This window comes from Tyto alba, unplaced genomic scaffold (assembly GCF_018691265.1).
Source record: "Tyto alba isolate M040663 unplaced genomic scaffold, T.alba_DEE_v4.0 Super-Scaffold_13, whole genome shotgun sequence".
In the NCBI taxonomy this organism is placed as follows: domain Eukaryota; kingdom Metazoa; phylum Chordata; class Aves; order Strigiformes; family Tytonidae; genus Tyto; species Tyto alba.
The window spans coordinates 48,702,387-48,717,653 of NW_024881275.1; the positions used below are offsets into that span (position 1 = coordinate 48,702,387).

The window sequence follows — 15,267 nt, forward strand, 5'->3', positions numbered from 1 at the left end:
ATCTAAATCAAGAATGCCACCTAAATATGCAATGACTTGCTTGGGACAAGGGAAGTGTTAAGTAAAGAGGATAATAAAGAACTACCTTTCCCCTCACAATAAATGGAAAAGTAAAATTTTTCTGTGGTATTTTCCAGGCATGTCTCTTCAGCAGTGTCTGTAATGAAAAAAAAAATGGGGTACTGAAAATGAAGTCTTACTAAAAAACTACTGTAGCAGTAGTTTTCAGTTTCAACTTCTATGCTGCATAGATACTAGCAGTTTCCTACACCGTATCAATTCAATATCGAGAGACCAACCATTTCCAGTACTTCACCTCTGCAGATGTAAAAATCACTGGGATATTATCTGTGCTTGGCTTTTTATTTTTGTTTCACATGTAGTGCTGAGCTAGACAAAACTGAACAATGAGTCATTGCTTCTCATTATCACATGAGCAGGATTCAGAGTCACTCTTGCTTCAGGACTTAACAGGGAAATGTACCTCTGAAAGCCAGCCTCCCCGGTGAGAAAGACAATCCATACTTCTGCTAACTGATGAGAGGAATGACAGGATTTAACTAAAGGCTTTATCATCCTCTAAGGAGCCAATCTTTTAGCTGCAGTATTTGCCACAAGGTGTTCATGAAAGAGAAACAGCTTCCCCTTCTCCCAGCCCCACGAGGCTTCTTTGTAAAGACAAAACTACTGGCACACAAAGGCAGTGGTCTCTGAAGACAGATGCATGCACCCTGGAGGTGCGCAAAGGGGTATGTGAAAAAAATACTGGAACTTCTATTTAAATTTATTTTTAATCTAAAACACAAAACAACTCCCCCCAAAAAACCACAACCAACAAGCCAAGGCAAAAAAACAAAACCAAACTACAAATTCAGCTTTATAAACATTTAATATATGGATTGACATTGGCAATCTTACTCAGTCCGTATGTCTGAGGGTCTTGTGTCACATATGGTAGATGAGGTGTCCTGGGGGAAATATGTGCTCCACAGTGTGCAGGGGTGACAGTCGTGCAATCACTTCTACATTCCTTTTCTGTGCACTGCAACATACTGCAGTTTGCCTCTGCCTGGTTAGGTGGATTTACGGATTATGTTACTTAACTTTAACCAAACTAACCCTCACAAAATGGAGAAGTGATTTTAAAAGATTCCTTCAAACAGTGGATAAAAGATAACACTAATACTATGAGCACAAGTGAACAACAACAAAATGGCAGAGCTGACACTTCTACTCCTGTACAAGCTCTTTATCAGCCACAATGCAATGTAAAATACAATCTGGACCAAAAGAATCAGAACTATCAAAACTCTTTGAAATATGTATTTACATCCACTACTGTTAATAATCAACCTCGCACTAAGTGTATATTGTGCCTTGAGGTATTAGCTAAAGATTGTATGAACTATCACAATCAGCAAGACATTTGAAAACTAACAATACAGTACACAAAGACAAACCTCTGTTTTTTCCAGCAATGTTTCCAGTCATGCAATATTCAGTCCTATACTTTACAAAGTTTCACTAAATTTGATAAAAAATATTTAGAAGTCTCCGTCAAGCTTCTTTTACCTCAGAACAAGGGACAAAAATGCCACATGCCATTGGAGAATTTACTTCTTGCTGCTGTAAAAATGGCTAAAATAACGCAGAGAAAACAATAGTGGCAAATTGAAGTGCATTTCTTTGTCAGCAAACATTGTTGAAAGACACATAAAAAACACTGGTGAAGATTTGAAGAAACAGGTCTTAAAACAAATTATGCACTGTAGGACGTTTGCTCTATGGTTGGATGAAAGTACAGATGCTTCTAATATGTCCCAATTTACAGTATTTGCTAGACTCTGTTTCAATGATGACATGCACAGAGAACTACTTTTTTGTGAGTCAGTACATCAAAGATGTACCAGAGAAGAAATGTACCCAACAGTAATTGACTTCTTTAATTAAAAAAAGGTTTTATGGAAAAACTGTGCAAGTGTAACCAGCTGATGGAGTAGCTGCTTTGACTGGAATAAAAAACAGATTCTAGTGAAATTCATCCACTGTATCAACCATAGGCAAGCTAATTCAGCAAAGAATCTAAAGCCAGAGGTGTAATAAAGTTTGAAAGTCATTGATATGTTTAGTTTTATGAAAATAGAACTGTTATATAATAAAATGTTTACAATACTCTGTAATGAGATCTTTTGTATCAAGTGAGGTTCACTGCTTAAAAGCATTGCTAACCTTGAAGATTTGTTTTGGTAGGATCTGGGAGTTTTGTTAGTTTGCTTTAAAAAAAAGACAATTTGGAAATTTCCTGACCTCTTCTGTGAAAATCAGTGGTCACCAGTAGCATGCTACCTAGTAGATATTTCTGAAAAAATAAACACACTAAGTGTATCCCTTCCAAGTGAAGGTGGCATTTTAACAATGACAAAGCAACTGCTTTTCTAAAGTAACTCATGCTATGGAGACAGCATTTGAAAACAGATGTTTGGAAAAGTTTCCATCCTTATGTGATTTTATTGACAAAAGCAATGCATGTCACCTATAAAAGCTATTATATCTATACACTTAGAAAGTTGGAGACAGAAATTTCTAACCTGTTCAAAAGTAAGTTGCAGTGGTTTTTGAACCCATTTGTTAAAAATGTAAAACTGCAACCCCTTCTGATTAATTTGCAAGAACTTACTGACACTAGGGCAGATGGAAATTTACTAGCCAAATTTTAAGAAAAACCTTTGCATAATTAGTTGATGGGATTAAAAAAAAAAAATTTGTATAATGATTTAGTAAGTACTATCAAGAATGTACTTCTTCCATCAGAAACCATGTATCTTTGTGAAGTATCTTTTTTCAGCTATGTCAGGCATTAAAACCAAGTACCAAAATACACTGAACTTAAAACCATACCTTCAAACCACTGTATCACAAAGTATTAAACCAGTATTTTAATAAATAAGAATATTCATAACAATTGTTCAGTGATTGCAAAAAGGCTTTTTCTGCCATTAACAAAGTAAAATATTTTCAAATATTATTTAATCTTTATATTATCCTTTAAAAATTTCTATTTATTGTGTATGTTTTATACTGTAGGTATTACTAGAGCAGTATATGTATATAATTTATAAATGAACTATACATATACACTGAAGGTGCATGCTCAAATATTTTTTATTGATAGCAGCACACAAATTTTGGAGACCACTGCACTAAGGTATAAAAAGAGGTAATGCAGAGATGCCTTCCTTTCTCCCTAACCCTGACATATTAAGTAAGCCTTGCTATTAAAAATTAACATAAATATGTAATTCCTTTCACGGAATTACCTATGATCCTCTTCCACATGCGCAACAATTCAGACTAAATCCTAGTATGATAAAGATAAAATTATTTATGAAAAAAGGTACACACGTTTACATTCAAGAAGAAAATTTACATTTGTCATCTCCTCATAATAAAGGGGGAACTCAGGAAGAAGGAACTTACAAGTTTCCCTTTAACTGCTCCTACCTTTGCTCTGAGTTTCAGCAATTTTCACACAATTTGAACAATGGTACAAGCAGGAGTATGAGCTACAGCATTTCGAAAATACTTTCAGTCCTCACCAATACATTCATCTGTTGGTAAGGGTTGTGATAAGTATCAGAAGAATTTTGCTTCTGCTAGAAGTAATTAAACAATTACTTTTGAGTTAGGCTAAAGCTGTTATTAAAAATTAGCGTTGTTAAAATTGTAACATTTAAGCAAGCCTTTTCTGATCACAAGTTAGGCATATGGTTGGGTACTGCGTGGAGTTGGGTAAGCAAAAGGATGGGGGGGATGGTCTGTGGTTAGGTATCATGTAAAGAGGAATGGAAGCCAGCAGAAAAAGGGTTAAGCGAAGAGCTCCTGATGAAGACCTGGACTTCACTCTCCCAACAATCCCGCCCACCCCCTCACCGGAGGACCACCGAGACCCAAAGCCAGTGGGATTTGTTGATTGGCTTAGCTGTGTTGCACTGTTCTTTGATTTCATGTTTAAACCGAAGGTTACATATAACATTGCAGTTGCCTCCCCTGCTCAGCAGCTGTCTGTTTTGTGGTAAGAAGTAGTGAAGCAGTGGAAAAGTGCAGGGAGAGACAGCCCCGAAGAAACCAAGAAGTAACTGAGCAGGTACAAAAAGGAGGACTGGAACTATAAAAAGAGGCCCCTGATAGGGCAGGGTGCGCCATTGCACCCAGCACTGTATTCTTTGCTCCACTGACTTTGTCCCCAATAAAACTTTTATTTATATATATGTGGGCTTGTTTCTCACAGGGTTCTACAAGAATAACTTTTTCTGACATTGTTACTGCTGCCCTCTCCAATCCACCCTGCGGTGTCAGTACCATCAATAGACAGAACAAATTCAGCTTTTTAAAACAGCCTTTCTTTTCATAAACATTCTAAAGGGCTGATGAAGAAGTAGAACAAACAAGCAGGAGTGAACAGGCAGTATTTCTTAAGACTGCTGTCCCAAAACTGAAGTATAAAACAGTGCAAATCAAGAGAGAATTTAGGAAAAAAAAAAAAAAAAGATTTCAACTCAAAAAGGATTTCTTGGTACTTTTCAATATTAGTACACACATTCCATACTGCATTATGACACACTGCATGTCATTTTTCCAAGTGCTTAAGCTGCTACATGGTGTAACACCTTCTCCCCTTTCCCATGGAGCAAGGCATTGCTGATGTGACTAAGAAAAAGGGCAACAGCATGCAGAACACCTATTACACTTAAGTGTCTCCAGGGTTTTTAAAACTTAATTGTTTTGAGTTTTTGAAGTTCATAGAAAAAGACATACAGGATACAAAAGTTGCATACAGACTTCCAGTAGCTCAAATGGCATTTTTTTGATCTGCTTAAATGAATACCCTAGCAGCCAGCTATAATAAGGCAAAACCAATCATAATCAAGCTCTAAAAGGCTTGTAGACCTCTCTCAAGCTGAAGACAAGTAATCTCTTATTTTAACAACTTGTATCAGTAGAATTCTAGAAACAGTTTAATCTTCCTTGAAGTGGAAAAGGAAAGGAGATACAATCTAAGAAGAAAACGCGTATTTTCTACAAATAAACCATGGAAGCTTTCATTGCAAACCAAATGATAAGTGAGAACATTTCATGCTGTACTAAGATTTGACTTCTAAAATAGATGCTGCATTAAAAACAAAAAAACTCTGTCTGACAGCAAGACAGTTTACTTGCACTCAAGAAACAGAACCTGTATAAAGATGATAAAACATAAATTCAGGGAGACAATAGCTGTGAGGTAGTCATAACACCCTCGGGTCACTTTTTTTTTTTCACCTGTGTCTATGGTGTTCTTTAATCTTTCCTGCAATTTCTGAGTCACAGACTATAAGCAATTCCTTCTCTAGCTAGAGCTTTAAGTATTGTCTGATGTAGTCTAGCTAGAGTCCATAATTTGACTAACTTTTCTTTCAATGAGTAATGCCCACTAGTGCAAAGTAGCACCACTGACCTCCACAAAATTAATCACCTGAACTGACACTACTAATTGCCAAGATTCTGGTATCATATCTCCAGGGGTAAGAGAGAAGGCATATTAAATACTTCCTCAATCACGGGCTGGAATACTGTCGCAATTACCTGCCACTTGCTGTTTAATGCTGTTACATAAATATTATCTAGGAAACAGCAATTCTGGTCCCCCGCTCTTCAGAGTTCCCCTTACACAAAATGATAGGCAAACTACGTTATTTCCTGCATCTTTCTCTCCCTGTACAGACGAGGATTATTTCCTTTGTTTAAGATGCTTCTACTGAGAACAGTTCAGCAAGAGGGAAGAGTGGATACCATACCCACCATGATGTGGACACCTGAGGTAGAGTAAGTGAGATGGTTTGACTACAACCTAAACTGGCCTTTTGCCTGTGCATCTGTATCCTCTCTTCTCCTTCTTCCATAAAAGCCTGATTAAAACAGGAAAGAAAGAGAAAAATCTTGACTATTTTCAGACAGCTAGCATAAGTTAGTATCTTCTTGTCTTTCCCTCATCCTTTCTGAATACACACAAGACTTTGAAAACAGCAGAGCATAAGGCTATGGAAATAGAAACAAATGTGATGGATAAAGCCGTAATGATGATCTCTTCAGTACTGTTGGAGTGAAACAATTTCTTTGCCATGCAGATAAACCACAACAATGATGACACAGTTAACTGTCAATAATAACTTGCAGTAGCAGGCATGCAACAGTATACAGTAAAAATGAATAGCATACTCTTAGGATGGGATTCCTCCATGAAAAGGTATAGTTTCACGTATGTTGACAAAATTAGGTGTGAAGTCAATAGAGCAGCTTCCAGGATATGTAGTCAAGAAACCTCTCACCCCTTGCCCTTGAGTCAAGTAGCTGCATTTGTACAACAGTACATGTCAAATCTGATTTGTCATGGAAGCTTGACATACTGAAGTAGCTTGTCTGTTCTTTTTTTATAAAGTGTCTCTAGATACTCCCTACATATTCAAGACGAATTTATGTCTGAATGCAGTAATTATTTACAAACTAAGCTACGTTGCATTTCTTGTAAAGTACCAAATGAGATAATTTTTCACATTTGTTTTCACCTAGGTCTTTTCAACCCTCTCAGTAAATACCTATGATATAAAACTGGAAAATGCTTTGAGGAGATGACAGGTTTAAAGGGACAGATCTCTGAAACAGATACAAGTAAGTATCCTGTCAGGAAGCCATTAGTTCTTTTCAATCGTCTTAAATTTAGCTTCACTAGCTTACCCCTTAGAACGAGGTGCCCCTGACAGAATCACAAAATGAGGAACAAAGTTTGCTAATTTACACAAAGCATTAGGAAGAGAAATCCTAAAATGTAAAGCTACAGAAGTCACATTGTAAAAGAACTGATTGAGCATTTAGACTCCTGCATAAGGTCTAAGTTAATAATGGATCCAAGTGCGGATAATTTATCACCACTGATTTCAAGTGCATTCATTAGGTTAAGCTACCTTCAGAATCTTCTGTTTTAAGAACAGCAGGAACAAGAGTACCAATTTGAGCAAAATAAAGTTCAACAGACATTAAAAAAAATCCCAAACAACTACAAAACTACTTTCTGCAGGGTCTCTGAAAAGCATCTGAGATCAGAGTGGATTGTTTGGTTTTTTTTTTTTTTTTATTGTTTTTAAAATAAACCAGAATTTGAAGGAAGGCAAGCATTTCAATAGGAACAGCCCATTCAAAATATGCAGAAGTAACAGACATTAAGTGCCAGACTCTTAAAATTGCAAGTTCACAAGTAAGTTTTAGGCAAATGCTGTGTGTTTTTTAGTTTTATTTTTTAAAGATATTTTAACTATTTAAGTTGATTTAGAAGTATAAGGAAGTTTGGGGTTTTTTTAATCACCACCAATAAAAAGCAGAGGGATCAAAGAGTATAATGTTCATGCAACCAAGTGTTATTTCCCGTCCTCAGCTATTATAAAGTATGAAAGCAAATTAATTTTCCTGATACATGCCAACAACCCAAAGAAATGCATTATAATTCCAGTCTTGCAGACTATTATCTGCTCCCAATACTAGAAACTTCTCCCAAAGCAAAGGTATCAAAAACATACTGATCATCTATCAACTTTTATGACCCTATGAACCACACTGCAAGTGTGAGAGCCACAAGTCATACATCTTAAGAGAACAAAGACGTTCCAGGCATCCTTCACAGGCAGGTGTCAGTGGCTTCTGAAGGGTCTATACTCTGTTGTGCAATGTGACCACCCTTTGACATGCAGCTGGTACCAGGGGCAACACAATCATGTTTTTATCAGAATCCTTTGTATCACTGGCAAAAAAAGTATTAAATGGAATTTAATTCAAAAAAACCTCCACTTTTGGGGCCACATCTGAATAGGTCTGGTGTATATACTGCCTGTATCACATAACTTCACTCTGTCTTAAGAATACGAAAAGCTCTCATCAGCTAAAATTCTGAAACTCTCAGAATGGTGAAATTGAATCTAAAAATATGTGGAACAGATATTTGCCAGCCAGTTAGGCTAGGCAGAGACTGTGACCTGGATAAACTCTGGAGGAATGCCAAAGCCAAACTTGAGACCACATGAATATGAAAGCTGTATCATGAATTTATAATTTCTTCTTTTAGTTGGAAAGGTTTCTAGACAAAAAATATGTATGTTTTGATATATACTCTATCTGAACTCTTCCAAAAAGAAGTGAAAAGATGCTTTAAACTTGGATCATGACTCCTTATCATGCTTAATTCTGCAAGAGATCGTTCCTTATAAAATAGCAACTTACTAACCAAAGAGATTACTGTTAACAGAAGAGCTTGCTTTATCCACTAGCCGTTCACAGTAAATTGTACCAACAGTTTCCTTTACTGTTCAGAAACTACTGTTCATCTGAGAATTCCTGTGCACCAACATAAAAGTATGTATCCACATACGTATAGTTTTATGTATATGCCCTCTCTTGCTACATACACACATTTTTATTAATATTTTCTATTAAACTTCTAGCAAAAATAAGCCAGAGCATGGGAGTAATGCTGCAAATATGCCTGGGGAGTCTCTGTTTTAATTCCCACTTAGATTTCTTGAAAGTGAGACCCTACTCATGGTTTTCAATTAATCTTTTTTTACCTCCTATGGAAGGTATGAATTGAAGGTAAATTGAAGCATGCTGACAAAGTCCTCGGTCTTCAGAATTATTCAATCCACAAAGTGAATTAAACTCACTGAAATTACTATTTTCTACTAACATCAGCTTTCAGGTGTGTAAAGAATGGTAAAAGTATCTGGTGTAAGCAGCTGCTTTCTCCTTACTGTAAAAATGGAAGTACAATACATTCCAGCCAGCTATTTTCCAGTTAAACTGCACTGAGCACATCCTTTTTTACCTACAGAGAAGGAAGGTTTGCTCAAGTCCTCTATACCTTCTTCTGCAGAAAACAGAAGAGCAAAGAGATAGGAAATCAGATTGTTATTCCATAGCACCCTTCTGCAGTCTCTGTTCTACCCGAGGCTTGTCTTGCAGTTCCGGTGTAACTGCTCTTCCTTGCTGATTAAGCTTATTACTAACTAGAATGTATTTATTCATATTCAAGTTTGCAACAGAATGCTTTACAGAATACTACAAAAAAATGCTTTGACTTAAGAGTCAGCTTCTCAGGGTACTGCTATAAAGTTTTTGTGTCTACACTCACTTGCTATCCACATGAACAGCATCTGCAATATTTTACCTTGAGCTACTTAAAAGTAATCCAGAGTAGTGTTTTCAAGTAAACAAGAAGCTGGGAAGTACACTAATTATTACACAGAAATCAGAACATCAACCAACAAGACTTCGTAATAGTGTTTACGCTAGTCTACAATTTCCATCATGCTTGGTTCTAGTACTGATTTATAGCTTCAGATGTTGTTGAAATAGGCAAGGAAAGACCAAATAGTGCAGCCAGTTATTTAACCATGAAAATACAAGAGATGCACTTTTCCACCTGTAGCAAAAGAACTTCAGGCTCAACACCTGCAGCAAATGAAAGTTTTCTGCTCACAACACTGGAAATGAGTGAAGGAGCATAGCAAATTGGCCTTTCCTTTCACAAACTTCAGAAATAATGCACCTTCACAGTAAGTCACAGGGAGTAGATGATAGCTACAATTCCTTTTCACAGTGCTGATTAGTGCATAAAATCAAAGGTTTATTACCAGTTCCTTCTCTAGCCCTCCTACTGCTGAGAACACTACATGCTTTCCACTACTTTTGCAAGCCATGGTGTTTCCATAAAACAATACAAAGCAGTATCCATGAAATCTGTGTATTTTTGTAAATCCATCCCTGATCCACTGCTTCTCTTAACTTTCTAAAGTAATGACTATGGCTCCCCTACATCAGTCTAAATTTAATTGTTATCAAGACTGTCACTCCAGAATAACAGCCATGGAATTTTACATCAGACATAAAAGGGAAGCTAATGGCTTTACTGCACTTGAAAAGCAACACAAATTTTCAAAGATTTCTTGTCGTTATCACCAATGCCACTGTTAGACTATCACTGGATTAATCTTCATCTCTTCTTTTCTACTGTTTCTTGAGAGTTTGATCTTCTTTGCAATTTATTCCCAGCAGCAATTCTCAACTGCTTTCTTCCCTTGTTCCACTTCCCTCTCTAGCAGTCTGAATGGAACAGGACCATTAGAATCTCAGTAAACATATTTTGCTACTGATCTCTACTTCCATTCTGTTGAATTCATATTTCCAGATTTGAAGGATAAATACAGCAACACTTCCCAAGTTAGAGCTAGCTATCTGTCTGCAATTCCAGCTTTGTAAGGCAACCCCCCTCTGAGTAAAAAACATTTAGATTTCTGGAAACTTACAAAGAAGCAGTGGAAAAAAAACAAAAAAACAAAACAAAAAAAACACACAACTAAACAACAGGGGCAAGACATATAAAGATATTTCTTGTCACACTCCTTTTGTAATAATTATTTTCATAATGGAACTGGGATACACAGAAGAAGGTTTCATCATTTAAAATGTTAAGCTTTCACCTTTCATTTATAAAAACAGTTTCCTGATAATACATGGCAAACATGAAAATAAGCTTTCCAAGACCTGGCTGTGGATTAGGCTATGGGGTTAAAGATAGATACAAGCCTATGGAAAAAGTTTTTAGCATTTTAAAACTTTTTAAAGCTTTAAGCTCTGCTCAGCAGAACATTTCAGATGAAGAACAAGTCTCGCTTTGCAGGCAAGTACCAAGTTTTAAGTACCATACATCCTCCTTATACTTACTTTTAACGATGCTGCTGGGAACATTATGATGTTTACCTGGTTTAGTTGTATGAATTGCTACAGCTTTTAAATAACTTTGATATACTGGTATTTATGGGCAGTCAGAGTTTGATACAAAGTAGTTTTCCCACATCCCTTTTATCTTCAGCAAGGTGGCTTATTGCAAGTAGTAAGGCAAATTCACACACAAAATCAGACTTGTCCCTGCTAAATTCATGCTTGTTGGAGGTCTTACAGTCCAGAAGACTAGTCTTGCTCACACCATTATTTGTCCATGTTTCCCATCTCACCTGAAAAAGCTTTTTTTCCAAGTAACCAGGAATATTTTTTTCCCTTACTAGAAGAAACTCCAAATTTGTTTGCTAACTGGAACAGTATCAACTTTATTGGAAAGAAATCTGCAAAAATTATTATGTATTAGAGCTTACAAATTATTCACAAGATTGAAGTTCCCTGTCTTTCTAGGACATTCTTTTGTATAACAGGGAGTTTGACTTAAGTATATACAAAAGTTACTAAAGTTTCTGTAGTTTTACTGTTCATACATTTCCTTGTGATTTGCACCTAAACACTTCTCTTCCCCTTCTTCCCACTCCATCATATACTGTGCCACATGCAAACTTAACGGCCAGTACACGCTGACTAATCAGCTGGCAAATATGTTCTTCTCACATTTCTTCACTTGAGGCAATAATTTAGGTATCTCTACCCAAATGGAAGTTTCCATGAAGGCTGCAGTACAGTCTTCTTTACGACCCTCTGATGGACAGAATCAGCTAACTGGTTCAACAGGCTGTGGCCAGAAAGAGGGACAGAAAGATAGATGGGTGGACTGTCAGCAAGATCATAACTACCTCTTAGAAGGGAAGACTAAAACCACTTTTTATTTGCAAGTTCACTTTGATTTCTTAAGCCTTCAGCATTTATATTTCCAGTTTTAGAAATCTGAACTCTCTAGCACATAAAGGAGTTTTTGAACTTAGTGCTGTTCTAGAGAGAGAACTTAATTCCACCATTACAAATTGGATGTCATCCTGCATGAGATCAGAGATGTTCTAATCAGACTTTTCCAATTGTGAACACTCTGCACATGCTAGAAGAGTAGCATTCAACATCAGAGGACTAGTGTTTATTTTTTTAATTAAAAAAGCAGCTGGAAAACTGTACTTTCACTTCAGAGAACAAATAGAAAATGACCACTTCCAGTTATACTGCTCTGAACTCTAAAGAAGGAAGAATCATGAATTAATCTATATCAAAACCTGAAATGAACAGCCCACCACTTCCCCCTTGAGAGATAATCTAGTCAGGGTTTTATACAACATATATTATGCATGCATGCCTTGTATTTTATATAGCTTTATTTGAACATTCTAATCTAATGTTTCAGCTTTTGACACTTCAAGACATTTTTTCCCCCCCTCAAGAGAGTAATACTATTCTGTTGGATGCTGATGCAGTTTTAGTACTATGTAACCTTGTATATGCCTTACATAATAAAGATCATTACAATTCTTAGTTGAGGCAATGTGAATGTAACAAGCAGATTAAGCACCTGTAAGAAAGGACATTCAGTCCTCCTAACTATGGTCTGCTTGCTAACTAGGAAGCTTTGGCAACAAGTTCAAATACAAATCAGTTTTAGAAAACAAAATATAGAATATATAGCAAAGAATAACTGCAATAAGCAAGTGCTTACCTTGACTCTCCACTACTGTTTCTTATGCTTTCTTCATCACTGTGCCCATTCATTGTAAATATCAAGAAGTTTAAAAGATAAATAAAAGTCCACTCAGGTTACAAGGTGGATATCAAAGATCCACTTCTTAGTACTCTGTATGTTTTCCAGGTGATGTGTTCACTCTAGTGTTCTCTGCAGGTATTCAAGATTTCTCCCCAAATATCTAAAATAGTAAAGGAAAATGTTGACACGATTTTAAAGTATGTTTGCAACTAAAAGGATACCAAAAATAGCTTGGTCTTTCACTAACACTGAAAAGGAGCATCACGTCTGATTTCATGTTTTGAATGGAAAAATAGCTTTTTGCATGTTACCTGTCCATGGCTGACCATTTTATCGCTGTTTTCTTGTCTGAAAAAAAAATTAACGTCTTTCTTGATGTCTGTGAAAACCAAGAAAAAAAAATCTTCTCAAGAGAAGAACAAGTCTTTCATTAGTTACACTTCAAAAAAAAAAAAAAAATTAAATAACTAAATGAAATATAGAGCACTCCTGAAAGGAAAGACCAGTTTTTAGTTCAACTGCAGTTGGGTCCCAACATACTGGCCATTACGCTTCCTTAAGCAACTTTTCATTGACGGTGCTATAAAGATGGCAGTTTCTGCGGAACCACTCACTGCAGAACAGAAAATGTTATAGAAATTACATTATCCTTATCATTGCAGGCCAAGAAGAGCAGTTCACTACACATCTGTGCTATACCTTTTGGCTTAACTTTTGCCATAGTACTGCCTTAAGGATAAAGTACATCTAAATTTTAAAGAAAAACTGGCTACCTGAACACACGGGTAAAAACCATAGATACTAATGTTCCCATAAGATCTGCTTAGTAAAATGTATTTCATGCACAAAGCATAGTGGAAGCATTTCCAGATACACACACAATGCTTACATCCAGTTGTTGGTAGAACCAGGAAGATAAAGACTGTCCCGTTTAATACAAGTGTCTTCACTAAATAAAACCAGCAAAATCCCACAGATGGGATGACCATTATTTCACATACAAGAGCATCTTAAATCAAATCACTGCAGTATCTGACGCAGCTCGAGAAAGTTCAGGCTCATGGTAAATGGATTGCAAGTATAAACTCACTGACAATCAGTTAAAGAGCAGTGCCTCTCACAGATTTAGTGGTGTGAAAGCCGGTAGGGGGTCGCCCGTTGGCTGCCTGCCCCGAGGTGCTCTCCTCTAATATGCAACAGCCCAATCCAGATATCATTGCGGGGTGGGGGTGTGCGGGGGGAAGCCTCGCTCCGGGGTGGGAAATTCTCCGCGCTCAGGCACCATCTCAGACACCCGGGCCACTCCGGCCAGAAAAAAAAAGGCGATGAAGGAGAAGAAAGTAGTAGGAAGGAACCCTGTAACCACGGAGGGGCCACGAAGTGAGGTCGACCTCGCAGCAGTGGCGAGCCGGACGGCCCTCCGCGGCCCGGCCGCGAGACCGCGCTCTGCGCCTCCCAGCAGCAGGATCCCCCGCCGTCTGCCCTCCCGCCCGGAAAAACACACCCTTGCCTCTGGGCCCAGCACCCTCTGGACCCCGCCAACCACGGTACGAAACTTGCTCGCTTCCCGCTTTGCGGCGATCCTCCACCGAGGCCTGGCCGCCCGGTCCGAGACCTGGCCGCCCGGTCCGCGCCCCCGCCGCCCCTCTCCCTCTACTCGTCCGCAGGGCGCTACGGCGGTAGCCCGGGCCAGAGCTGTCTCCCAGCGCCGAAGACGGCCCTCCACTACTGGCGTGGCCTGCACAGGCGCCACTCCAGGCCAAGGCTCCCTGGCAGCGTCTCCAAGGCCACCACTGTCCTCCATACTCACTTCCCGCGGCGCCTCCCATGGTCAAAGAGCCACAGCCGCCCTCCTGCCCCCTGGGAGGATCGACACTGACTCCCCCCGCAGGAGCCAACGAGAGCGGCTTGACCCTGACTGTCGGCCTCGGCTCTCGCAGCTGCCTCCGCGGAAAACAGCGAGTGGGCCCCAAGAAACCAGCCCCGCACCAGGCATCCAGCCCCCAACTGGCCGACAACGGGCCCCGGGCCTCATCTCCTCAGCACCGCCCGCCTCTCCCTTCCATCTTCGGCAGCCGCACAACTCCCGGCCGGCAAAAGACAGGAGTCATGGCGGGCCTCTGCTTACCTGCGTGCATCCGGCGCAGCTTACCCAGGCCTTCCCAGGGCCGCCCGGCCCAGGACTGCGCTACGCCCCACGGGGAGGTTCGTGCCGCAGCCCAGGGTTGGGGGCTGCTGCCGCGGCGGGGCCTGGGCTGCCGCTCTACCCGCTGGCTCCTCGCAGCCCGGCACGGTGGGCTCGCTCGCCGGCTTAAACAATGGAGCCCCAAGCCAGGCAGGGAGGGGTGCAGGGAAAACGAGGATGAGCGCTACACCTCTCTCCTCCGCCACCGCTTCTTAAGTCCTCCCGACCGCCGCCATCATGCTGCCGCTCAGCTCAGCCTCCCCCTCCCTCGGTCGGATGGAAACCCCGGGCGTGATGTCAGCCCTGCGCCCTGGGACCAACCGGCAGGAGGAGGAGGAGGAGCCACGGCCTGGGGCGACTGGCCGCGTTGCCGGGCTACTTCGGTGGGGTTGGGGGGGGGAGGGGGGGGGGAAGGGGTAGGGGGGGCCAGGGTGGGGGGGTGGGGGGGGGACGGGGGAGTGGGGAGGTGGGGGGAGGGGGGGAGGGGGGCCAGGGTGGGGTGGGGCCAGGGGGTCGGGCAGCGAGGACAGGATGG

At 39.9% G+C, this 15,267-nt stretch overlaps 1 protein-coding gene across 1 annotated transcript in view; it reads right to left on the reverse strand.

Moving 5' to 3' along the window:
* Window positions 1-15,036, reverse strand: part of CHD1 (chromodomain helicase DNA binding protein 1) — a 57,558-nt gene extending 42,522 nt beyond the window's left edge. Inside the window, 2 exon segments of the mRNA XM_032993664.2 lie at window positions 12,503-12,707; window positions 14,676-15,036. Coding sequence (XP_032849555.2) covers window positions 12,503-12,555 — 53 coding nt within the window. The 5' untranslated portion in view covers window positions 12,556-12,707; window positions 14,676-15,036.
* Between the last annotated feature and the right edge of the window lie 231 nt (window positions 15,037-15,267).